General features: G+C 40.9%; 5 protein-coding genes across 5 annotated transcripts; 4 read left to right on the forward strand and 1 right to left on the reverse strand.

Moving 5' to 3' along the window:
- Window positions 1-9,010: 9,010 nt before the first annotated feature.
- On the forward strand, window positions 9,011-10,585 carry LOC145703627 (uncharacterized). The gene is made up of 5 exons (XM_081781010.1): window positions 9,011-9,332; window positions 9,567-9,730; window positions 9,771-9,989; window positions 10,032-10,267; window positions 10,309-10,585. Exons 1-5 carry the CDS (start codon window positions 9,314-9,316, stop codon window positions 10,553-10,555), a joined length of 885 nt encoding a protein of 294 aa, XP_081637136.1. The 5' UTR covers window positions 9,011-9,313; the 3' UTR covers window positions 10,556-10,585.
- Window positions 10,586-11,152: 567 nt separating this feature from the next.
- Window positions 11,153-14,132, forward strand: LOC145701330 (uncharacterized). Its single transcript, XM_081778551.1, has 11 exons — window positions 11,153-11,269; window positions 11,314-11,518; window positions 11,561-11,619; window positions 11,665-11,849; window positions 11,967-12,147; window positions 12,191-12,367; window positions 13,143-13,347; window positions 13,391-13,449; window positions 13,488-13,672; window positions 13,716-13,896; window positions 13,938-14,132. The coding sequence occupies exons 1-11, from the start codon at window positions 11,192-11,194 to the stop codon at window positions 14,115-14,117; spliced, it is 1,695 nt and encodes a 564-aa protein (XP_081634677.1). The 5' UTR covers window positions 11,153-11,191; the 3' UTR covers window positions 14,118-14,132.
- A 767-nt stretch (window positions 14,133-14,899) lies between these two features.
- Window positions 14,900-16,158, reverse strand: LOC145704193 (uncharacterized). The gene is made up of 3 exons (XM_081781633.1): window positions 15,915-16,158; window positions 15,615-15,871; window positions 14,900-15,571 (listed from the first exon to the last, which is right to left on the reverse strand). Exons 2-3 carry the CDS (start codon window positions 15,652-15,654, stop codon window positions 15,105-15,107), a joined length of 507 nt encoding a protein of 168 aa, XP_081637759.1. The 5' UTR covers window positions 15,655-15,871; window positions 15,915-16,158; the 3' UTR covers window positions 14,900-15,104.
- Window positions 16,159-17,340: 1,182 nt separating this feature from the next.
- LOC145702608 (uncharacterized) lies at window positions 17,341-19,558 on the forward strand. Its single transcript, XM_081779845.1, has 5 exons — window positions 17,341-17,793; window positions 17,841-18,095; window positions 18,145-18,444; window positions 18,492-18,649; window positions 18,704-19,558. The coding sequence occupies exons 1-5, from the start codon at window positions 17,535-17,537 to the stop codon at window positions 19,475-19,477; spliced, it is 1,746 nt and encodes a 581-aa protein (XP_081635971.1). The 5' UTR covers window positions 17,341-17,534; the 3' UTR covers window positions 19,478-19,558.
- A 1,153-nt stretch (window positions 19,559-20,711) lies between these two features.
- LOC145701331 (uncharacterized) lies at window positions 20,712-23,952 on the forward strand. Its single transcript, XM_081778552.1, has 6 exons — window positions 20,712-21,068; window positions 21,446-21,554; window positions 21,775-22,965; window positions 23,196-23,530; window positions 23,580-23,689; window positions 23,727-23,952. The coding sequence occupies exons 1-6, from the start codon at window positions 20,712-20,714 to the stop codon at window positions 23,950-23,952; spliced, it is 2,328 nt and encodes a 775-aa protein (XP_081634678.1).
- The last annotated feature ends 199 nt before the right edge of the window (window positions 23,953-24,151 follow it).

A 24,151-nucleotide genomic window follows, 5' to 3' on the forward strand; every position in this document is an offset into this window, starting at 1 on the left:
GGCTAATCAAAAAGATCAACAAATTATCAATCAAATCTCCTTTTTTCTTTTTTCATTTTGATCTTTAACACTTTCATAAAGGAATATTTCTATTTGTTATACTTCCAAAAACACTGCTCAAAAAGAGCGAGAAAAGAGAAAAAGTAAGTTTCATCTCGTGATTTTTCTCGTTTTTGGCCAAGCCTGCTCCTCCTTTAAATACTTGGCGGTTCACGCTTGATCCGCAGCGGTGTTATTATTTCCAGGGCGGAAAAACAACAGATATAATGTGAATAATGCACAGTTCTAATGCGCCTTGCTCCAATGCATATTGCTGACAGATAACCGCGACGAGATGCCAATTTTGTTCAGAAACAATTCGATTCAACACGAATAACTTTCAAGTCTGTGCGTCAGACACTAAGGACCTAAGACCAAGGTAAAAATTGAATTACCAATTTTCGTTTGCAAACCAATTTTCAAATTTCTTTCCGTGATTTCGACTTTTTATTATCAGTAAATACTGCTTATGGTCCCAGCTTCCACCATCAAACGGCCGTTATTGGCAATTCGATAGCTTGTACTGCTACATTTGCAAATACAGTTATTTTACAAGTTTTTTTTCAGTGAATCAGATATTTTCACATGTTCTTTCATCGTGAAGAAATTGTTCATCGGCAGTTCTTTTCAGTTGCACGAGGTAGACTTCGGGCTAAAAATGAATAAATATTTGGTTAAATTAATTGACTTATAAATTATATTGTTATAAGTTATAATTTAATTGTTATTTTATTAAAATTCAAATTATCTAAATTTTTTATTTTTCAAATCATTTTTCAAATTAGAAAAATATTTTTATATGAAAACAAAAAATAAAGAAAAAATTATTTATTAAAAATCGTGTCCGTTCAAAAAATGATTGTGCTTTCAAAAAAAGAAAGAGAATATCCAGTCCTGAATCGTGTCTTTCACAAATTGAGCAGCACTCATCCACGTGATTACAAGAATTTCCAGGGCAGCTCATACCAACCGGGCAAGCAAAAGAGCAGTCCGAGCTCTTCAAACAGACTTCTTCAATGCAATCCCATCCAGTTCCAAGAAATGAGCAGTCGAAAACACACTCCGAAAGAACTGTGCATTCAACCGCATCGTCTGTGTTCGAGCAGCCAACGATGCCACCAACGGGGCACATGAGGCCGGGAACGTCTTCGCATTTGAAACCGCTGCAGCCAGCGTCAACTGCTGGTAATACCGAAGAAAGATCAATTCCACAATCCTCAATATCAAAGCATTGTGCTTTCGGACAAGCAACCCCGCATGGGCAAGTGAAACAAGAATACGAATCCGCAGCGGAGTTGTAAGTTGCCGGAGTGTTTCCGGGACAAACGCAACTATAAGAAGGCATTCCAAGAAAACTTGGAGCTTTGTTGACGCATAGAGCAGTGCTATCGCATTTGTGGGTTTCTTCTGTACACTCATTGATGTCAATGCATGTGACGCCGTCGTATGCAAGTCGGTAGCGGACTCCATCATATGCTTCAGGACAACCGCAGCGAAAGTAGGGATATTTGTACTCGTTTTCGCAAATTGATCCGCAGTTGCCAATATCAGAGCAAGCGTCGTAGTCAGGGCAAACTTCCAAATCATATGTACTTGCATCGTTGTCGGGATCGACCGCATCGCTACCATCTTTGCACTTGCACTCCGAGTTTCCAGGTGTTGTCGCGACACAGTCATCGAGATTTTTACATGTGGTAATTACATCAGAAATATACACGCACATGACTGTATCCCAATTACTATACGACGCAGCATCATTTTGAAGGTCCATCAAAGCCCAGTCTCCAGTAGCTGGGTCGATGTAAAAGGCATTTCCATTCGAGAGCTCCTGGAACGCGGCTTGAGCAGCGGTGTTCGATTTTGAGCCCCAGAAATTAACGAATCCGTTGTTTGCATTTCCCGGTTTCAACGGCTTGAGAAGACCTGGAGGGAAGAAGATGCCATTTGTCGTCGTTTTGTAAATGGTTTCGAGTCCAACGATTGCGTAGATTCCAGAAACTGAGCCGGTGTCGATTACTTCGTTAATTCGATCGGACCACCATTGATTTTGTGATTCTATCCACGGGTAGATGAGCTGCTTTCCGTCGATCGAGCAAGCGGCTTGAGCATCCGCAATGGAGAGAATTTGCCCACTGAGTTTTTTGATCGCTGCCCAATTAAACTGCTTGTATGGATGATCATCTGTGGCGAAATCATATGGTCCTGGAAGAATTATTTCTCCGGATAAAACTCGCTCGTATCCAAAATTTGACAAACTCGTGGGTTTCGCATCGAGAGCACAAATTTCCTTGTCGATCCCGGGTAAGATCTCGCTTCCGACTTTGTAATTTCCGGCGAGGAAGGGGATCATTGCGCATTCTTTCCAGTGAAGAGAGATTTCCGAAATTTTTATCGCCGTGTTTCCGAAGACCAGTTTGATTTGATTTGTCACTATTGCTGAGTCTTTTGGTCTGAACTCAAACGTGAAGAAGTCATCTGTCGGAAGAAGCTCTGAAATCAGTACATCTTCGTATACATTCGTCCACGAGTCGATACTGTTATAATACGCTTTGACTGAGTTGTGAGAAAAGCCCTTGAAGTCGACATGCTGATTCATCGGGTGTTCAGAGTCGAAATTCGGAAGATAGACAATCTCGTAATTGAATTTGATGACAATTTTTTCGAAAATGACTCTTCCGAAATCTTCAACCCAGTTTCCATCCTCCACAGTTCCGTCGATGAATCGAAACGTAAGCTCGTATGGTCGGTAGTCTTCTGCACAAGGCTCTTCAAAAGAAAACCAAGTTGAGTCGTCCCCGTCAAACATGTTTTCAACATCAGAAACATCGTAATCTCCAGTTACTTGAAGCTCGACATCGATGTTTGTTGACGGATTCATCAGAAGATCTTGAGACGCGTTGTATCTGAACCAGTCGCTGGCAAGGACAGGAGGAGTGTAAGTTCCAGCAGGATCGACGTGTGGTCCGTTTCCGGTCCAAATTATGTCTTTGTAGAGATTTACTCGTTCGTATTCGCAGATGTCATCAGGTTCATCAATTTCTCCGATGAATCGAATCGTCGTGCACTGAGTCTCTGAATATTGACCAGGAAAGACCGATTCGCATTGACCGCACAAGGAATGTTCTGATGTCAATTGTTCTTGAGTTGGAGTCCATTCGCAGATAAAGACGCCATTATCTTCGTCAGTGCAGGTCATTCCACTTGGAATCGGTGAAAAAGTTGCGCCACTTAGACGAGCATATTGCCGACCGTCGTAAGTGGTGACGCCTCGCCAAGGTATTTTAACTGGCGGCACTTTGACTGCATCTTGATCAGTGTTCAACTCGACTTCTACGATGCTGCCGCTCTCTGGCGACGGAAATATCCATTCAGCACCACCAAGGCATTTCGCACCTAACGCTGAGCAACCTTCATTCGGTTTGACCATGTAGTAAAATGTTCCAGAAACCGCGCTTCCGTAGGGAATAATTTCACAGACTTTCGAATCAAAATCGTAGAGCACATGACCTTCTGTCTTCGAATTACTCACAGAAGCGCAAGGATTCAGTGGAAACTTTCCCTTTGTTTTCAAGATATTTCCGTTCGATGATACAATTTCACCTTTCGAAGTCCCTCTGTTATTCAGAAGTACTTTCTTGCCAGTCCCGTCATATGCATCAAGAAATTCTTTATCTTCTTTTGAGGTTACTTCAAAGAGAGTTTTTCCCGCTTCAATCGATGTTTTGATGAGATCAATTGAGCTTGTAGAGGCCAGCGCGGCGTCACAATCAGCGACAGTGGATGCTGAGCCAGGAAGACATTTTAAATCACCAGTGAATGTTGGTTTTGAGCAGATGAATTTTTTCATTACTGATGAGCAGTCATTGTCGTAGTTACAACTATCGGCCTGTCCTGAAGGTGGACTATTTTCGTAGGAAATTGAAACGCATCGTTGATTATTTATATCTGTGGTTGGAACAGTCGCTGGACCATTTACGGACGAATCACAGTGACCATCTAAGACAGCAAAATCAGTGATTGGGTCTGTTGCATAGGGGTCAAAAAATGTTGGTGATGTTCCGTCTCCATACACCTTTTGACGCACCCAAAGATCTTCTCCAAAGCTTTCGAAAATCATCAACTCATCGAGTGTACTTGGGCCGGCGAGCTCCATATCAGCATTTTGACAATCAGCCGCTGCGACATCATATGTGGCCGCGTACGTCGAAATGACACATGGCGAAGGAAGAAGACTGGGGCAGTCCAGCAGTGGATGATCACAGATGAACTTTTTGTTTAGCGACTCGTGCTGATCTGGTTTACAAACAAAATTAGTTCCATCTCCTTGAAAAGAGACGTAGACCTTTTCCGGATTGTCAGATTCAGCTGGAATACCATTACCAATGTCGATACAGTTTAAATCAGGCGAGACGTCTTCGGGGGACTCATAGCCTTGGATCGTTGTTGGGCCCTTGGCAATGGCGCTAATCCAAATTTCGTCGGTGAATTTTTTAGCGAAATCAATTTCTTCAGTTGTTCGTGGCAGGAAAAGTGAACCGCCGTTGTTTTTACAATGTAGATAGGCTTCATTAAGACCCATCGATGCTGTCGATGGAGCACAAAGCCCGTCAAAATTCGGCTCAGCGAGGAGTGAATCGTCTGGTGCGCCTTCTCCGATTTCCGCAACAAGCAGGACCGGCATTGAAGATTTGATTTGTGTCGGCACGCCTGGAGTCTGCCACCAGTTCATGAGTTGAGTATAATCAAGGCCTGCGGGGAAATCTTCAACTTGAATAGCAATTGGTTTTTGCTTTTTGCCTCTTGGTTTAGTCATATCATCCTCGACATCAAGATCCGGATCGTATTTCAAAACACACGGCCCTTTTGTATAATCAAAGGTAAACCTGTTGACTCTGTTGTCATCTGCTTCGAAAACAAACGCTTCACGAGCATAGCCACCGGCTTCTTCAAGTGTTGAAAACCGGCAACCAATTCCATCACCGTCACCATCGGTTGGTTGTAGATCGAAGTAGCTTGGCCCACAACCACCTTTTATGTTCCAGTTGCAGGGAGCGTTGAAAGTTGGCGGGTTGTTGTCGATCTCGATGATGTGCGCTGAGTATTGCCAGGCAAGATTGTCCCAAGCACCTTGGTTGCCAATTTGATCCATTTTGACGCTTGTATGACCATGTGTACAATGACCGGTGGTGTAGGTGAAACTTTTTGAGTTCTTGCCCCAGCCGAGATTCGGTGAACAAAGATATTTGTACGATTCTGAACCGGTCGTCGAATATTGACAGCTTGGATTTTGAGATCCATCAACGTAAAAGTAGAAATCAGTGGAAATGGGCGGATGACTGTCCATGCATCTGCTGATGAAGACAGCATTAGATGAGTCGTAAGTAGCTCCCGTACTTTGTCGAATCCAAATTGGCTCTTCAAATTGCTCGAGATAATTGAAATCCGATTCTGTCAGTGGTTCGAAAATGTCACCGTGCTCACATCCAGCAGTTGCCGTTGTTCTGTCAACACCAGCAGCAGGTAGATCCCAAACGTCCGTGAAGATATTTCGATCCATTGGGAACTCATAACTTCCTGCTCCGAAATCTCTATGTACTGGATGTTTACCAAGGCTCATTTCCATGGCCCTAAAAAGCAGTGGCTCAACATGTCCCGGTGGATTTTTGAGCTCTTGAGTAGTACTACCGGCGTCACAATCTGATGGTCTGTATCCCCTTTTTTGTTCGTTTTTGTAAGCGTCCATCGTATTGAACCCCCAAAGCGGCATAAAATACTCTCCAGCGCCTTGTGGCCAAACAAGTTCCCCAGTAGCAAATGTTGGTAGCAGTCTCTGAGCTGAGTTTTCTTTTAACCAAACGGTTTCGCCGCCTATGACGCATGTATCGCCTTTTTCTTTTGGATTAAATGCTTTTGATAGTTTGTTAACGCAGAGACTTCTTGTTAGAAGAAATTCCGGTGCAGCAGCGAAATCAGCGATTCCAGGTTTCTTTTTAAATTGAAGACTCACACTTCTAAAAAACTTCATATTCGAGCCTGGGGTAGGTTTGAGGTCCCCATTGCATTCTCGTTTTTCCATTCTTTGCGGAGCGGTGTACCGTGCGAAAATATTCCGGGCAAAGGTCGTATTAGTTCCAGCGACTTTATACTGCGTTACTGCACTGAAATCAGGAGCAGGTTTCGAAGCAATTACATCATTTATCGGCCCATCGGTTGACACAGTGCCGAGATTGTTAACAGCGCAGGTTGTTCGGGTGTTATCATCGTCTGCGCAGATGAAGTGGTGTTCTTCGGAGCAATCGACGTTTTCGCTACAACCACCGTCTTCTCGGATGACGATGCAAGAATTTGGAGTCATTGTGAACCAATCATCAATGGCCGTCGTAGAACACTTGGCTCCACTTTCGAAATCAGCTGTTACCGCTCCATTTGGATCAACGGCGGAGTCATAAACGTACCCGCTACCGTCGCCGTTCGCTCTGACTCCGAGGTAATATTCGCTCGAAATTGACCCCATAAAGGCGATATCATCGGCTGTTCTAGGCATGAAGAGTCGGAGACCAAATTGATTGCAATGGGATTGAGCATCTGCGTAATTTTTCTTGATTGGACAGACAGTGAAAGTTTCCTCTCCAATTACCTCGTCGGTACAATTAATAGAGTCTGCTTGCAAAGAGAGCTCACAGTGAAAAGCTGGCTCGTCTGTTGGTGTAGTCGTCACTGAAGTGTCACAGCAACCCGATCCGTCCGTGTAGCATGTTGCACTTTGACAGACATAGCCATAACTGCTACTTGACGAGAGAGCGCATGTTGTTTTCGATACAACAATAGATTTTTCAGATGCGCCAGTTCCTAGGCTTTGGCATTGTGCAAATTTAGTATCAAGAGCCCAAGTAGACGTGACAAGGGGATGAGTCGCGCCAAAAGTATTCAGGGAGGCTGTTGATTTAACTTGCAAATCTGATCCTTTCAAATATACATCCGTATGGATCTCTTGCCCCGAAACTTCTACCCAATCGAAATCGGTCTCTTGCGCTGGAGTCCAAAGTACTCCCCCTAGAGTGTCAGTACAGTAGGTAAGCGCACTATCAAAAGTAGCAGCTGCTTGCAATTTACAAAAATTTTCATTGCACTTTATCGAATGCGGTAGTAAAAGTAGTATTGAGGATATTATTTTTATTTTCTCTCTCATCTCTCAAGGAAATATGAAAATAATTAGGTGCGAGGTCCGTATTTATGAGCAGTCAAATCGAGAATCGGGGTTCCGCTAAGATAAGAGCGCTCGTCAATGATGTTCAAGATAAAAATGGAGGCTGTTTGGAACAAACGTAAACAAAAACAACAACGTTATCAGAGCTCGAGCTCTACACGATTCTATCGGATCTTTTTCCGTACAAATCCAATAACGAGAATTGATAAATTCAGCAGAATCAAATTATCTAGCAACTTGATTGGAACACCGTGACGTTGACTTATTCTCAATACAAGATATTCCCCTGCAAAACATTTATTTGACCAAAAACATTTCAGGAAAATCAGTCAATTTGTGGCTCGGGAGAAGCGCTTCGAGAGATTTCTTCGGTGATTTCAGGATTTTCGGTGATTTCAGATTCGTCTTCGGTTTCTGATTCATCTTCGATTTTTTCACTTTCTTCAAAAATGAATGTATCAAAATCAACAAGTTTCATTTACCTTTCATCTCATCTTTGATAGTAAATCGGACTTCAAGCTCGACTTGTTTTCCATCAATCGATCGAGCTAGAGCAAAGTGCTTGTCAATCGGCTGGAGGACCTTTTCAGCGATCTCGTATTTCTCCACGTAGTCTCGGAGGTACTGAGCGATGATTGTCAGGAAGGCAACAGCTTGAAGGAAGAGGGCATTGAGTTGTTCTTTGCGCAACTTTTAAATGTTCTAGGCAAAAATTGACAGAAACAGCATTTATTTTTTTTTTTCGTAAAAGAAAATTATCTCTAGAACGATTCCTGAAGATTCTTCAAATCGGCAACTTTTCCCTGAGAATAGCTCAATACGTTTTCAACAACTTGAATCATGATGATTTCAAAAAGTGATTTTTCAAATACCGCTGTTTTGCGAATTTTCTCAATTATAAGCATTCCGTTGCATAATTATCAACGTCAAACATGACGAAAGCGTGAGTCCTCCGGATCAAAGTTCGTGAGATTTTACTGTTTTCTGGTCAAAAATCACGAATGCACGCATTCTGTGCAAATAAAAAATGAAATGCGATGTTTTCATTTCGAAAAAAAAACTGGGTCGGATGAGCTTTGACGAGTTCAGTTATTCAAGTTCAATTTTTCACGAATTTTTCGAGCAAAATTATTGCATAATTTCAATCTGTGTTCAATTAGGCTTTCGTTTTCTCCTCAGAAATTGTGAAATATTCAACGTCACGGTGTTCCAATCAAGTTGTCAGAGAATATCTTTCAGCTAATCATGATAAATATATGTTATTGGATTTGTGCGAATGGAGATCCGGAGCATCGCGGAGAGTCGGAGTTCTGATAACACGTTTATTGTTTTTGTTTACGCTTGTTCCAGACAGGCTTTCTTGGTTCCTCAATTTTATTCCGATTAACTCTTTTCGCTATCTTAAAAAAAATTGAGAAACCTGCGCTACAATCGGGCCCCTTAACCCATTAACGGGCGCGTGGCCGTCTACCGGCCAGGCGTGAAAATGAGTAGCCAATCGCATGCCCGGATCCATGATTTCACTCAATCACAGACAGGCAAAAGTGTAGGCGAAATTAACTAGCTTTTTGACGGGTTCACCGATATAAGAGTTCAAATAATTTTCTCCTACCTATAGAAGACCAAACATGTATAAAATGATTTATATCTCCATATGCTTCCACGGCTGATCGCACCCCGTCACGAATATTTTCCACTTCAACGGCTCATAATTACCCTTCCACTTCCCATATAACTAAGCCTCCTTTCTGGAATCGTCAGTTCCAAATTTTCTCAAAATTTGCAACTCACCTTTTTTCATAAATTTTGGCTTCATATTTTTTCAAAATAAAAAATCGGTTGCTTCTTTTCGTCTCTTTTCAGGACGAAAATAACTAGCTTGTTTTTTTATTTTCAATTTTTTCGATATTTTAGTATTTTTGAACAAACCACGTGAGCTTTATTTTAGAAGCGAGAGATGAGAATGTTTGCGAGAACATTTTTCAAAATCCAGAATTCTTGCCTGTTTTGCAAAATGGAGGTGGCTACTGGCAGGTTTGGCTGACGGATCAATGGGTCAACATCAGCATGGATCAACCATTTGACAGTAAGTTTCTTTATTGCCCTGAGTAAAGCCATGAGTAAAAACCTGAGTAAAAACCTGTGTAAGAACCTTAGTAAAAACCTGAGTAAAAACCTGAATAAAAACCTGAAGAACAGGTTTTAAAAGAGAAGCGACTCTGTCTGTAGAAAAAGGAGCTTCAAAGCTTTTCAGAGCCTGAGTCAGGTTTTTGCCCAGTTTTCTGAGACCAGCTTCGAAGGTCTTAACCTTTTTGTTCAGGAAGATGGACGAACAAAGACAATCAAATTTTCGACAACACTTTGATCCGCAAAGTATGCGATTGCTCCTTCAACACTTCTTTTGGCTTTTTATACAACGAGAAGAAGTTCAAATGGGCCAAGGTTTCGAAGCTTGCTCAGATGGGACTTTCGATGAAATCCGAGGTAAGAAACCCCTTCGCTTTCTGGCCCTTTCATTTTTTAGAGTGAAACGGCAATCTATCTCCGCTGCAAGCACGGTGGAAGTAAAAAGGGCCCCGTTCCGATGCGAGTTTGCAAGGACGCGCGAAAAATCACAAGGGTAAATAAAAAGGAGACATTGCAGATATCCAGCCCAAATCCAAGCGACGCAGAATTCTGCACGAAAGAAGAGAAACTGCTTGATCTGGCGAAAATCATGAAGCCGCTCAAGAGTCCCAAAATGGTAAGATGTCAGGAGAAATGCTTTAATAACGAGTTTGTAAAGGGTGTTTTGAAAAAAGCGACAAACGAGCACGCTAAAATCAAGAAACTGTTGATCGGCCCGAAGAAGAAAAAATACTCCGTGAACGATTGCATGGGCGAAATGAAGCATACTGACTCCAACGAGACCCACCCAGTGTATTTGCTCGATAATACGGACCCGATGAGCTGGAATGACAAGATTTTGAAGAAGAAATCTTTGCTCGCCAAATGCAAAGTGCCGAAAAAGAGCCTCAGACCGTTAGTGATTTTTAGCAAAATATCATTTTAAATATTTCAAGTGAATGGTGCTACGACAAGAATTATCCGATCGATGGTCATTTGGCCAAATGCTCCCTAACTGTTGATGATAAGATCCATCTTATCACAAAAGGAAAGGATCGACATTCGAACCCCTCGGCTAGGACAAAGGATTTTGGGTTAAAGAGGGTGGACTGTCGATCCTATTCAGGCGCGGTGAAGAAGACGCTTCGATTTTTGAACAGAATGCACAATCATTTCGCAAAAAATCCCTTTTACTGCTTCTAAAGCCCGTCTTATTCGATAAATAAATTTTAATGTTACTCGTCAAAAATTATTTCTTCATGATTTTATTTTTGTTTATTTCAGTATTTCATCGATGTCAAACAACAAGAGATTTTACTTTTATTTTTTTTCGTGTGTTTAACTTGTTCAAATATATAACATAAGCAAAATATAATGCCATTTTTCCTGTCTTTTCGGCGACTTCAAGATCTACTCATGTAAAGAATTGTTTTTCGAGAGAAAACCCGTGAAAATAAAATAACTTTTGGCACAAAGATTAAATTAATTTGCTTTTTTATGGGCTCATCTGAAAGAGCATCAAAAACTGGTCTAGAAACTACTTTTCTTGTGCGAATTCAATAGAATTTTTTAAATACAAATTTCAATAAAATATATTTTTATTTAAAGCTGTATTTATTTTATGCTATCGCGAGAAATTAAGGGCTAAAACAAACAGTTCACTAAGTTTCAAAAGGAATAAATTCATACTGGTGCCTTTTCTCCTAGCGGCGGTGTAGGCCACCCACTCCCTCCGAAGTTCGGAGTCCGAACAGAAATAAAAATAGAGCGCCAAATTAGCTGAGCCAGCGCTAATTTTCATTCACTAAAATCTGAAACAAGACAAAGAGAAAACTCAAAATGGGAAAAGAAGGGCTTCAAGTAATCAATGCGGGCTTTTCAAAAACTGGGACGAAGACTATGAATGTCATTCTTACTGTAAGTACCGTTAAGTTACTAGGTTTCCTTATAATAAAGCTAAGGAACTCGGTTATAAAGTCTGCGACGCTCCTGAAGCTGTGTACCGTCACTGGCAAGATTGGGAGAAAATCGCCAATGGCGAAAAACCAAACGAGGTTATCCAAAAACTCTTTGGCCCTGGAAATCCGGACGAATACACGGCTTGTGTTGATCTTCCCCACAATGCTTACTGGGAACTCATTTTGAAGCAATTCCCAGATGCTAAAGGTAATCGAGAAAAAATGCACTTGAAGGAAATTTTATTCTTAGTGATTCTTGTTCTTCGGGATGAAGATAAATGGGCGACATCAGTAGCCAAACATCTTCAGGTAAAATAAAATCACAGCAAAAGCTCTTCATCTTTGATCATTTAGGTGGAACGGGATACCTTCCGAGAAATGGGCTGGTGGCGACTCAACAATGGAATCTACCGCTGGGTCTTCAACCATGCTGCTCAGGCGATGGGTCTTTACATGGACTGGATTCGCCCACTTCTTCTTGGCCCAGAGTCTCGCAACTTTCACGGAGATAACATGGACGTCCTCCGCCTCAAATACAGGTAAGTCTTAATTTCATAGCGGCCGGTCATATTTGTGGTCGATCGATCAAAATTATCATGTCACTTTTTCTTCCGAACCAAAAGTAGCTCCAAGGCAGAATTTTTACTATGCTCTAGAATGCACAACCAGTATGTGATGAACAACTGCCCCAAGGATAAGCTACTTGTTTGGAGGATTGAAGAAGGCTGGGAGCCGATCTGCAAGTTCTTGGGTAAACCAGTTCCTGATGGACCTCTGCCTCACAAAAACCGACTTGGAGGGGTTATTCAGGAGCTGGCGGAATCCGTCGACTACCAGGTTTACTCATTTCTAAGAGGAAAACCATAAAACTTTTTCTAAGGCGATGGTTCGTAAGCAAACAATTTCACTGGTTCTCCGAATGGGAATCATCGCTGGCGTCTCCTACGGCTGGTACAAGGGACTCATTCAGCCACATCTTCAAGTAGAAGAATCAGCGCCAATCAACTGGAAAATGATCGGTGCTGCGATCGCATTTTTGTTCACTATGAGAAACCTCTAGAAAATCAATTGAATATTTCCAATAATGGTACTTGCAATAGAAAAAATAAAAAAAAAACGAATTCTGCGAATCTTTTTCATTGTAATGTTCAAAATGAGAACGTTTATCTACAACCCTAGCGGCGATATGGACCACCCACCTCCTCTTTTTAACTTCTCAATGCACGTGGTCCAATCATTGGACCACGGCGACTTTGAACCCGTGTAATTCCCGTTGTTGTTATCTGTTTGACCTGAATTTTGTAATGTGAGCTGACAAGACAAAAACGAACCACTCTGTGAAGTTTCGAATGAAAACTTAAAAGTGGTGGCGTTTTGCGCCAGATTTCTCTTTCGTTCTCTGGTGAAAAATCGGAACGGATTTTTCGATTTACAATTGTTTATTTTTATAGAAGAGGGTTCAAGCTTTCCAGCAATATATTCACGAGCTTTTTTACCCGACGGAAACGTCAATTAGAGCCAAAAGTCCTGAGCGCTGTTTTTCACACTCTGAATTTGGCGCGCCGCGCGGGGCTGGATAATGCATTGTGGTCCAATAATTGGACCCCGTGTTTTGAGCGCTTAGTCGCGCGCCCGTGTATTGAGAAGTTAATCGTTTTTCCGAAGTTTATAGACTGAGATAAAGAAACTGGCTCGAAAGAGAAATTGATAATGGGAAAAGAAGGACTTCAAGTTATAAATGCTGGTTATTCAAAAACTGGGACGAAGACCATGAATGTTATACTCACGGTAAGAAATGATATCAGCTACCTTATGATCATTTTGTTTTAAAGAAACTTGGTTATAAAGTCTGTGACGCTCCGGAAGCAATTTACAGGCACTGGCAAGAGTGGGAGAAAATTGCCAACGGCGAAAAACCAAATGAAGTGCTTCAAAAATTATTTGGTCCGGGAAATCCAGATGAGTACACGGCTTGTGTTGATTTGCCCCACAATGCATACTGGGAATTGCTTTTGAAGCAGTTTCCCGATGCTAAAGGTAAGGCAAGAATAAATGCCAAAAGGAAGATTCGTTTTTTCAGTCATTCTCGTACTGAGGGATGAAAACAAATGGGCGACATCTCTTACCAAGCATTTGAAGGCAAGAATAATTACGAGCTATATTTTTATAAAGCTAAGGTTGAACGAGAAACGTTCCGGGAAATGGCCTGGTGGCGCCTTCACGGTACCATCTATCGCTGGGTTTTCAACCATTCTTCTCGAGCGATGGGTTTGTACATGGATTGGATGCGACCGCTTTGTGGTGGCGGTGAAGCAAGAAATTTTTATGGCGAGAATATGGATGTTCATAGACTCAAATACAGGTGAGTCTTCCTTTCATCTTTTTCTTGAGGAAATTTTTCCAAGAATGCACAATCAGTATGTGATGAATAACTGCCCAAAGGAAAAGCTGCTTATTTGGAGAATCGAAGAAGGATGGGAGCCGATTTGCAAGTTCTTGGGCAAACCAGTTCCAGAAGGTCCCTTGCCCCACGAGAACCGACTTGGTGGTGTTATTCAAGAGCTAGCAAATTCTGTCGATTATCAGGTACGAGCTCATCGCGATCAAAAAAAGCTCACGATTTTCAGGCAATGGTCCGTAAGCAGACGATATCTCTTGTCCTCCGAATGGGAATCATCGCTGGAGTCTCCTACGGCTGGTTCAAGAATCTCATCCAACCTCATCTTCAAGTAGAAGAATCGACTCCTTTCAACTGGAAAATGCTCGGCGCTGCGATCGCCTTTTTGGTCACTATGAGAAAACTTTAGAAAATAAACATGTCTTTGATAATTTATTTTAATTCTGGATCTTTTGGAAGAATTCTGACTTTGAGCGGCTCCATCATGTGTTTTGTTTCCTTTTTGAAATTGACGGATTGAAGACAATAGAGGACTCCTGCGAGAAGGGAGAAAATGAGGACTAGAAAAAATGATGAAAAACAAGCTCTTAGGAGTAATATTTACATGATGGTAGCATGTAGTAGAGAAACGTCTCTATTCCAGCGCCAGTCTCATTCGTTTGAACCTTCTGAACGTCTCCAGAAGCCGCTTTTTCACTAAAAAACGAGCTAGAAAAAGCACATTCGAGAGTTTTTTTACCAGCCACAGGTCCACTGATTGTCTCCATCAGAAAAACGAACATTCATTTTTTCAACGCCTCTGATCCCGGCGAAATTATAAATGCAAAACTGTGCATCTCGAAAATGCTGAAATCCTCTTTGCTGCACGCCGAAAACAGTGAATAATTCATTTCGCCAATAATTGATCAGATGGTAAACCCCTGATGAGCCTAATTTACGCGTGCGTAGCATTTTGTTAGTCGGTTAACCAGACTGCTTTCTACAGTGTAGATTTAGCAAAATCTTCTGCCAAAACTTTTTCAAAAAGTCGCTATTGAACTCGCCTGAGACAAGTTGTGCCTTTCAGGACACGATAATTGTAACTTGAAATCTTTGAGTTGTTTATTGAGAAAAAGAGAACACCGATAAATGCACAGAGGGCTGACTTGAATAAATAATTGTATCTCTTATAATAGGTTAACTCTTGGAATAATAAAAGTTAGTATACGTTCAATGTCAAAGAAAGTTGTTTCGATTCAAATGCTTTCTGCTCTTTTTTTCAAAAAACTAAAAGAAGAAAAATAAAAAAATATTGAATCTATATTTTTTTAAAGAGCAAATTTTCGGAAAGAATTTTTCAATAATCATGTTTTTTATTGCAATTTAAGAATTATGATTAGAAGAACATGAATACATTCTAGTTAACATCCAATCGCTGAGGACAGTCAAGTGCTTTGAGAAGTCTGTTGAAAACTTTCTTCGATCTCCGGAAATCGTCAGCGATTTTCTCGTTTCGTCGTTTCGCTCTTCTGTTTTCCTTGAGATGAATTCGATCGAGGCAAACCTTGTGGTCGTAAAACTCCATGGCCGAGTCCATAAGCGAGATGAAGCTACCACAGATGTCGGCTCCGATTTCTGGGATGGTCCATTTTTTTGTGCCAAACGGAGCATTTGTTGAATTCTCACAGGAATCGAATGTGTGCTCGTAGAACCAAGAAAACCGTTCGGCGACTCGGCGGAATTGCTTCATCTTCTGCTCTGGTTTACGTGTAATTGCTTCGGCCATTGTATTGTCTAGAATATCCCTGAGCTTGGTAAATGAATCGATCATTTGAATGCTCGGTGTATCGTCAATAGTAGGGCTGCAGACACTATCATCCTGTACTTTAAAAGATCTATTAAAATCATAATCGTGAAGCTGCAGTACCTGATGTAACAGAAAGATGGAATCCGCGGTGATTTATCATAGTCTATGATTCATAGAATCACTGATGAAAGTAATACTTATCGAGTTTCCAGGAATAAAGACTGGTTCTCCGGGCACAAGATCTTCGAATTCCGCCCAAGACTCGGGCTCGCCCCAGTAGTCGTTGTCAAGGTTTTTGAATCGATTGCAGAAAGTCGAGTTGTAAGTCGAATCTCCATTCGTTATCGTCAATGAGTCCCAATCGCAACGATGGTGCTCTTGAAAGTTTGATTATTCAAGAAAAATATGGCAGTGATCTACCTTCAATGTCGAAGTAAGTTGTATCGATTCGAAAGCTCTCGGCGCATTTATCTTGAATATTCCATTCGCAGAAAGTGTTGGATGGATAGAAAATAGAGGAATCGTCAGACATGGTATGATTAACTGGCGAGAAAATCTCCACACTATTCATATCCATGCTTAACTCAGTGAGTCCTCCACAATCGGAAAACTCGCTGCGATTACTTTCATCCCTCCTTGCGTTTGCCGCTGCGATGGTAAAAAATTGAAATATTTTCATTTTTTTTCTGAATATTTTGCTTTTCCCTACTCTCTTTATGTGTTGCGCACGGAGGCGCTAGAGAGTGTTAATGAGCGCTCAAGAAGTCCTCGTCATGTAAAAAAATACTCGTGGAGGAATCCTCTTATCGTAAACACAACACTTCGACCTGGGAAAGGTTTTAGAACTTGTCGAAGACGACGTTGGTTAGAATGTTCATCAAAAAATTGCTGGCCACAAGGCCAAGTGTAAAAACAGACACGCATTTCCCGCTATGATAAGCTTTCAAGTTGAAGCTGGAAAATCAAAATAACCTGATCGTACTTGAATAATAACTGCTTTTAATGTAAACAAAAAGACACGACGCTTCAATTTAAAAGTCCGTAAACTGAATCATGCGAAAAAGAAAATATCTTTCGATTTAGTCAGATACTTTTTTCACAATCAAAGAAATCAAAATATGCGCATCTTTACTTATGAAGTGGGCAAACACAAAATGCACTAAACCGCAATGTGGGAAGGTTCAACCTTTTTTGGCATCCATCCTCGCTCTCCTTTCCTTCATAAAAATCATGGGCCACTCAGAAGCCGCCGAGCTTTTTCACCAATTTCTCCATCGGCTCGCGAGTTCTAGAGACACTCCTGGAATTTATGAAAAAGGGTTGAGATGGGTCGATGACTTTTTAGAGAAGAATTTTTCTGCCACCTTCTGGGGTTACTTTTTCAGAGAGCTCAATTTTTGTCAGAATTTAAAATGCGTCGATGGACTGTTTTCAGGATTGTCTGCGGAAAAATTTGGGAGGAAATTCGAAGATATTTTTCAACAAGGTAAATTTATGAAATAAGGGTGTCGCTGTCCTTAGGCAAGCTTTCTTCTGACCCTTGTTTAACTGTATATTTTAGGGTTGCTAGAAGATGCGTCATATTTTCTGACAAAAACGAAGCAAAGAAAAATCCTAACGAAGCTTTTTCATTCTACCTGTTTATTCAATATTTCACGAAAATATTTTCCTTTCTTGTCAAAACGAGAGCCTCCGTCTTTGGGCGAACTTTTGCGATGGAAGATAAGAAAGGATCTTCTGATAAATGAACAAATTATTTTTGCGATTGATGTTCCTTTACATATTCTTCAGATTTTAAAATATGATCTTCCTGTTTGATACGAATAAAAACTTTTAACAATAAAATTTTTCATTCGAGAAAAAATGGTGAATTCATCGCATATCTTGTCGGAACGACTCGTGGATTAAGAAAAGTGGACAGACCTTGTTTCCTTCCTCTTCGGGAGTCCTAAATCTCCAGATTTTTTCCGCAAAGCCACGAACTAAGACTATCCTTATAAAAAGAGCCTGCTCTTGTTATGAACCTTCGAACTCTTGAAAATGAAAATATTTCGATTTTTAAACATCGCTGCAGCAAACGCGAGAAGAGATGAAAGTGGTCGCAACGAATTTTTCGATTGTGGAGGATTAACGGAGTTCAACGACGAAATCAAAAGTGTTGAGATTTTCTCACCTATTGATTTTGCCGCGTCAAACGATTCCTCGAAATTCTATCCATACAATGCTTTTTGCGAATGGGACTTCCACGATGACTGCGCAGATAGCTTCCGAATCGATACAACGTACTTCGACATTGAAGGTAGATCACCGCCATATTTTTCTCGAATAATCAAACTTTCCCCCAAGGAAACCCTCGTTGCGTTTGGGACTCATTGACGATTACGAATGGAGATTCAACTTACAACTCGACTTTCTGCAATCGATTCAACAACGTTGACGACTATTTTTCCGACGACTACTGGGGCGAGCCCGAGTCTTGGGCGGAATTCGAAGATCTTGTGCCCGGTGAACCAGTCTTCATTCCCGGCAACTCGATGAGCATTACTTTCATCAGTGATGGTGTCATTAATCACAGTGGCTTCCAACTTTCCATTTCACCAGGTAATAATTGACAGCTTTACCATTCTCTTTTTCATTCATCATCTTAAAGTCCGTGACGATCAGACCTGCAGCTTCACTGAAAACAAACCGGTGTGCGTTTGGCCATACAAAGAGCACAACACCGTTTTCATGAAGGCTTGGAACATTGGATCGCAAGACAAACTGACCCCCTTCTCCAACTATGCGGATTCTTTCAACGATGATGACAACGTAGGTATTCTCAGTTTTAGAAAGCAATGCGCTGGAAGATGTCGCGATACTCCTGGTTGCTTCAAATTCATGCTTGATGGAGCTTCTACCTGCTTGCTTCGAGGGAACGAATTGGAAAATCGCAATCATGATAGTTACGGTAGGATTGACAATTTTAAAAACTATCGTTTTTACCTTACGATTTAGCAATTAACGGAGAAGACTGCCCATCAGAGCCATCGACTCGCCTTTGGAAGGATTTCAAAACAAGAGCAGTAGTCTTTTGCAAGTTTTATGACGTCTCAGATGCAATTTGGTATTTGAATAATCGCCTGCTCAAGTATAATCCCCAAGCATTAAAATGGGTAAGACCGTTTTCCATAATTGATTTTACTTTCATTATAGCCTATAATTTATAGGCTGTTACAGATGAAAAGGGAGCAACTTTGAAACGAAGAATGTCTCGAAAATGGACGTTTGCGATCGCAGATGATAAAAACAGCGGCGATGGAGTTTGGTACTCCTTCGAGTCAACTGCATTCATCCGCGAGTACCTCGTCCCTGTCAATGAAACGTCCGCCACCACGACATCTACGGGCACTTTTGGTAGAAGAAAACGAGAGACGAACGACTCAGATGTCCTCGTCGACATGACCGGCCAAATAATCCAGGATTTCATCGAGAATCTCGATATCGGAGACGCTCAAGTCGTCGAAACAGAAATCTCCGATATCGAAGTTGAGAGCTTGGATCCAATCGACGATACACCGAGCAATCACATGATCTACTCATACACCAAACTGAGGGATTTTCTTGAAGTAACCATGGCCGAAGCAAGCACAAGAAGACCAGGGCAGAAGATGAAGCAATTCCGCCGAGTCACCGAACGGTTCTCTTGGTTCTACGAGCACACGTTCGATTCCTGTGAAAATCCAACAACTGCTCCGTTTGGCACAGAAAAATGGACCATCCCAGAAGTCGGAACCGACATCTGTGATAGCTTCGTGTCGCTTATGGACTCGACCATGGAATATTACGACCACAAAGTTTGCCTCGATCGAATTGATCTCAAGGAAAACAGAAGAGCATACCGAAGAAATGGGAAAATCGTCGATGATGTCCGAAGATCGAAGAAAGTTTTCAACAGACTTCTCAAAGCACTTGACTGTCCTCAGCGATTGGATGTTAACTAATATGTTCTCCCTTACCGTTCATGTATACCCTTAAGTCATCCTTCTTATATTTTAATATACAAAAATGACTCTCGAACAAAAAGTACTCGTTGAAGTTTTTGAAGGTTATAATGACTCATTTCAGAAAAAAAAGCTTTGAGAAATAAGTCTTTTAACAAAAGGCTCTCGTACTTCAAATTGGCTCCGAAAACTTGCCCTTTTGAAATGATGTCTCCCTTTCTCAATGAAGCGCGAAACAAAGATCTGAAGAGCGGATTTATATTTTTGTTTTTCTTCTTTCTTCATTTTATTTTCGGGAAAAAAAGAGCAGGAGTGATATTGACCGAGAGGATTTGATGATTCGTAAAATGGAGGAGAAAGGCGCAATTATGGCAATCGGCGCGGACTGAGAGATCAAATGGACTCCCAGCACTCATAAATGTGTTGTCTTTGAGCTCGTCGTTAAAAAGATAAGACGCGTGTTTTCTTGCCATACCAGCCTTGTATATCAAAAAAAGCCAGAGATCAGTCATCAGAAGAGATTTTTTCCCTAGAAGATAGAAAAAAATGTGAAGATGCTTGCTCTAGAATTCGTGCTATTTTACCTCGGCTCAGGTATTCTTTCTAGCCGATTTTGATAAATTCAGGATCGTTTTATTTTGATCAGGGCTCTAAACAGACTAGTCCGGGCTCGGACTAAGTCCGAAGTTCGTCAAGTCTTGTCCGGCCGGACGGACCAGACTTCTGATTTTTTGGCTGAGAAAATTTTTGGACTAAACCAGACCAGACTTGGCTCTGTCCCCGGACTTAGTCCGAAAAGTCCGAAAAAGCTGGACTACTTCCAGACTTATGTGACATAAGTTATGTCTTAGTCCGAAAAGACTGAGATGTCCAAAAAGTCCGAGAAGACTGGACCACTTCCAGACTACTTACAGACTTATTTTCTGACCACTAGAATCCGAAAAAGTCCGAAAAGTCTTCATTTTTCTAAGAAATACGAATATATTTCGAACAAAATACGTAAGTTTTACTTGATTCAGTTCAAAAAATTTTAGAAAGAATTTCAAATTATCGATGTGTACTTACTGATGAGTTAGTTTCGATTTTTCGCCTCAGATTTAGAGCCCTGATTTTGATTTTAAAAAAATTTTGGTCCATCTCTTTCAAAATATAGTAGATATTGATGGTTATTTAGTACTTGATTCAAATTTTCTATGTGAATCGAATATAAAAAGATTCAGAGTTGTTGAAATTTATGGTGTTTAGCTTTTGCCGAAAAACCGAAACGTACAACTTTCCAAAAGGCGTCTTTCCTTTCGAAGATTACCGAGCTGGTCGAATCAGTCTTCACGAGCTTGGCTTTCCGTCGGAAAAATATGTAATCTCAAAGCCGCCAGTCGAGATCAAAGTCAAAGCAATAGGAGATGATCAGACGGAGAGCGGCGTTTTTATGCGACAAGAGCTGCCAAACCATTTTGACGAGCTCATCGCCTCAATTGGCGAAGAAGACGAAGACGAACTGACGATCATACAATTTGACGAAGAAGTCGAGGAGGGGACGAAAGTCGTCGTCACGCTCAATTTCATCGATGGGAAAGAAGACGAAGCAAAGGTGTTTTAAGATACAGACAAAACGGACAATTCCGGAACGGACAATTCCGGAGATTTGAGGGAAATTGGTAAAATTTTGTAAGCGCACAATTCCGAAAATTTCAAACAAAAAATTCAACTGAGAGGTCTATTTTCTATGTTGGACCACCTTTTTGCGAAAAAAAACGAATAATTTTCAGAAAAGTAATCAGAGAAAAGCCAAAAAAGCCATCGGCAGCACTTAAAAAAGCCTATTTTCAGGTTGACACCCTTCAAAAATTTTTCAAGTAGAATTCGGACAATTCCGGAGATTTGGCGCTTTTCCCCATAAAAAAAACTTCCGGAATTTTCCGTTTTGTCTGTAATAAACAAAAACTATTTTTATCATAATTTTCTCAGCAAAACAGCGAATTGGACGTCTACCACATCGACGAAATGGAAATCTCCAGCGAGAGTCCCTTCGACTCGTCGCAAAAGCATTTGAGCTTTACGATCCGTCCAGTTAAAGGTGAAACAAGTTATAAATGTCAGTTAGCTCGAGTGATCTTCATTTTACGATAATCGCTTTCTACTTTTTGAAGAGCTGACTTTGAAGTTCATTTATTATGTCGAAATGCGGTTTGAAGAAGTGTTGGTTCTCGTAAATTAAAAGATTAAAATAGCAACATGAATAATGTCAATTTCTCCGGGTTAAAATAAGGTTCCTATCTCCCTAAAAATGCATTCAGAATCAGCTGAGCCAATTGCGATTCGACTGTCAGAACTTCCAAACGATCCACGAGACTTCAACTTTCTCAAAACCGAAATCATCGAAGAATCTTCCGATGAGAAAATTCTTCTCCGTACTCATTTTGAACTGACTCCAGAATATCTCGTCGATTCGGTTGTTCAATTCTTCGATTTCAAGAAGCTTTTGGTTCCGCTTGAGCAAGTCATGATTGAGGATGTTGATTGCTTTGAGAAGAGTGGGGTTGAAATCGACGAGAACGGCATTGTGTTGGTCGACTATTTTTTCTTCCAGGAGAAAGAAATTTGCGAGAAAACTGAGATGCTCATTCTCAATTTGGCGCAAAAAGAATTTGAGATATTTCTCCCGAAAAACTCGTATGCACCAAAACTGCTTGGCTTCAATTTTACAGCTCTTGAGATCGTCTTTGCCAATGACTACATAAGCCCCGCATTGAACAATCTCGCATATCTTCTGGTGGAAGATAAAGACGGGCTGAGTTCCGGAATCGGTCTCCCCAAATTGATGCCGATTTCAAAGTCATCTGTTTTGGGGTCTTCACTCATTTTTACGCCGATAAAGACGCCTCACGAAAACATTCTTCTCTACGAACTGCGACTATCTTATCCGGAAGATTTATTCTCGATAAAGGACTTGCAATCACATTTAGAAATGATTGGCATCAAATACTTGAAAATCTCCGACCAGCCGATTTACGATTCTTTGAGAAAATCATCGATTTATCCGTTTTCTCTAAGAAAATGCGAAAAAACGACACATAAATTCATCATTTCAGAAGATTTCAAGGACTGCACGGATGCAAAACTGGCTGTCAAAATTCTCAAAGCTCAGCTAGACCCCTGCGATACAGAAGTATTCCTCGATTCTGCATCGAAAACGATCACAATAAGCTCTAAAGACCCACTGGACCGAAAAGTCATCGATAAAACGAAAGAAATCCTCGGATGTCTCGTCAGATCTCCACGAACAGATCTCGAGACCGATATTTCTAGCGCAGGAAGTGCGATGAAAACTGAATATCTTCCGTATGCGATTCCCGGGATCGCCTTGGTTTTCATTTTGTGGATATTGGCGAAGGACTTGCTACAGAAACAGAAGGAGAAAGACTCGTTGGAGAGAATCTTCTTTTTGCTTGAATCGCTGTTCATATTCTTGGATATTTGCTCAACAGGTTTGCTACACATAGTGAACTAGAAGATTTGTTTTTAAATTTTCCAATTGACCTGTAGAAAGTTATGAATGAGCACCATAACGGAATGTTAAAGTTCTAGCCATTTAAATTTAAGTCTCTCGCTTCCTTTCTGATTAATTTATTATAGCTGTTAAATTATCATCAGCTCCTATAAGTCGGATTTTTAAGCTCTCTACGCAAAAATAGAATTGGGTTTATTTTATATTTAGCTGCTGTTCTGTCTATTTACCTTCAAAAACGCGTCATCTCCGACCTCTCAACTACTTTCATTATTCTGATCATCGTCCTCATGCTCGCTTCTCTTGCCCTACTCATCTTCCGAAACCTCAAACCAATGGACCACTTCGGCTGGATCATCCTCGATTCATTGAGCATCAAGGGTCTTCAAATTTTTCTCATCGGCCTCTATTTTGTTCCATTCATTCCAGCAACCTTTGGGTACCCGATCTTTCTGATCATCTTTGCCGTCTTTGGCCTCCTCGGATTTCTTTGGAACATGGTCATGTGGTTCTCGAAATTGACCGAAGAGCGAGAGCGAACAAAAGTATGATTCCAATCAAGAAAGCTTTTTATCAAAAAAAAAAAATATTTAGGAGATGATATTTTTTGGCATTTCGGGAGTACTCGGGCTTACTTCTTGGATTTGCTTTTTGGTCTACATTTTGATGAATTTCGGGCGGACAAATCTTCAATCACAATTCAGGTTAGCACAAATGAAAGCTGTTAACTCGAGTCTTTAGGTGCATTGAAATCAAGGAGGACAACAAAATCCCCACTCCGTTTTCTTGCTTCGAAATCGGTCAATTTTTCTTCATCATTCCTGCCGCTGGAGCTGTGCTCTTTGGACTATTAAACTTATTCCTCTCGCTCAAATCGATATCAGGAAAATTGAAAAACTACAAAACAAAATGTTTTTTCGTAAACTTTCTTCAATTTTCTAAGATCCTGGACAAAGAAGACTTCTAGAAAGCCGCGAAGAAGCGCCCTCAAATCGTGATAACCAGACCCTGAGAAAGTGATAAACACGACTGTATATGTTTTGAAATGTATATTGTACCAGAATTTACAAACAATAAAAAGAGTTGCTGAACTACAGTACATTTTGTGTGTTTTGACGCAGTGCTTATTTTCTGTACAATTGTGTGAGTGTTTTATATGCAGCGAA

The sequence above is a fragment of the Oikopleura dioica genome, chromosome PAR, assembly GCF_907165135.1.
Source record: "Oikopleura dioica chromosome PAR, OKI2018_I68_1.0, whole genome shotgun sequence".
NCBI classification, from domain to species: Eukaryota; Metazoa; Chordata; class Appendicularia; order Copelata; family Oikopleuridae; genus Oikopleura; species Oikopleura dioica.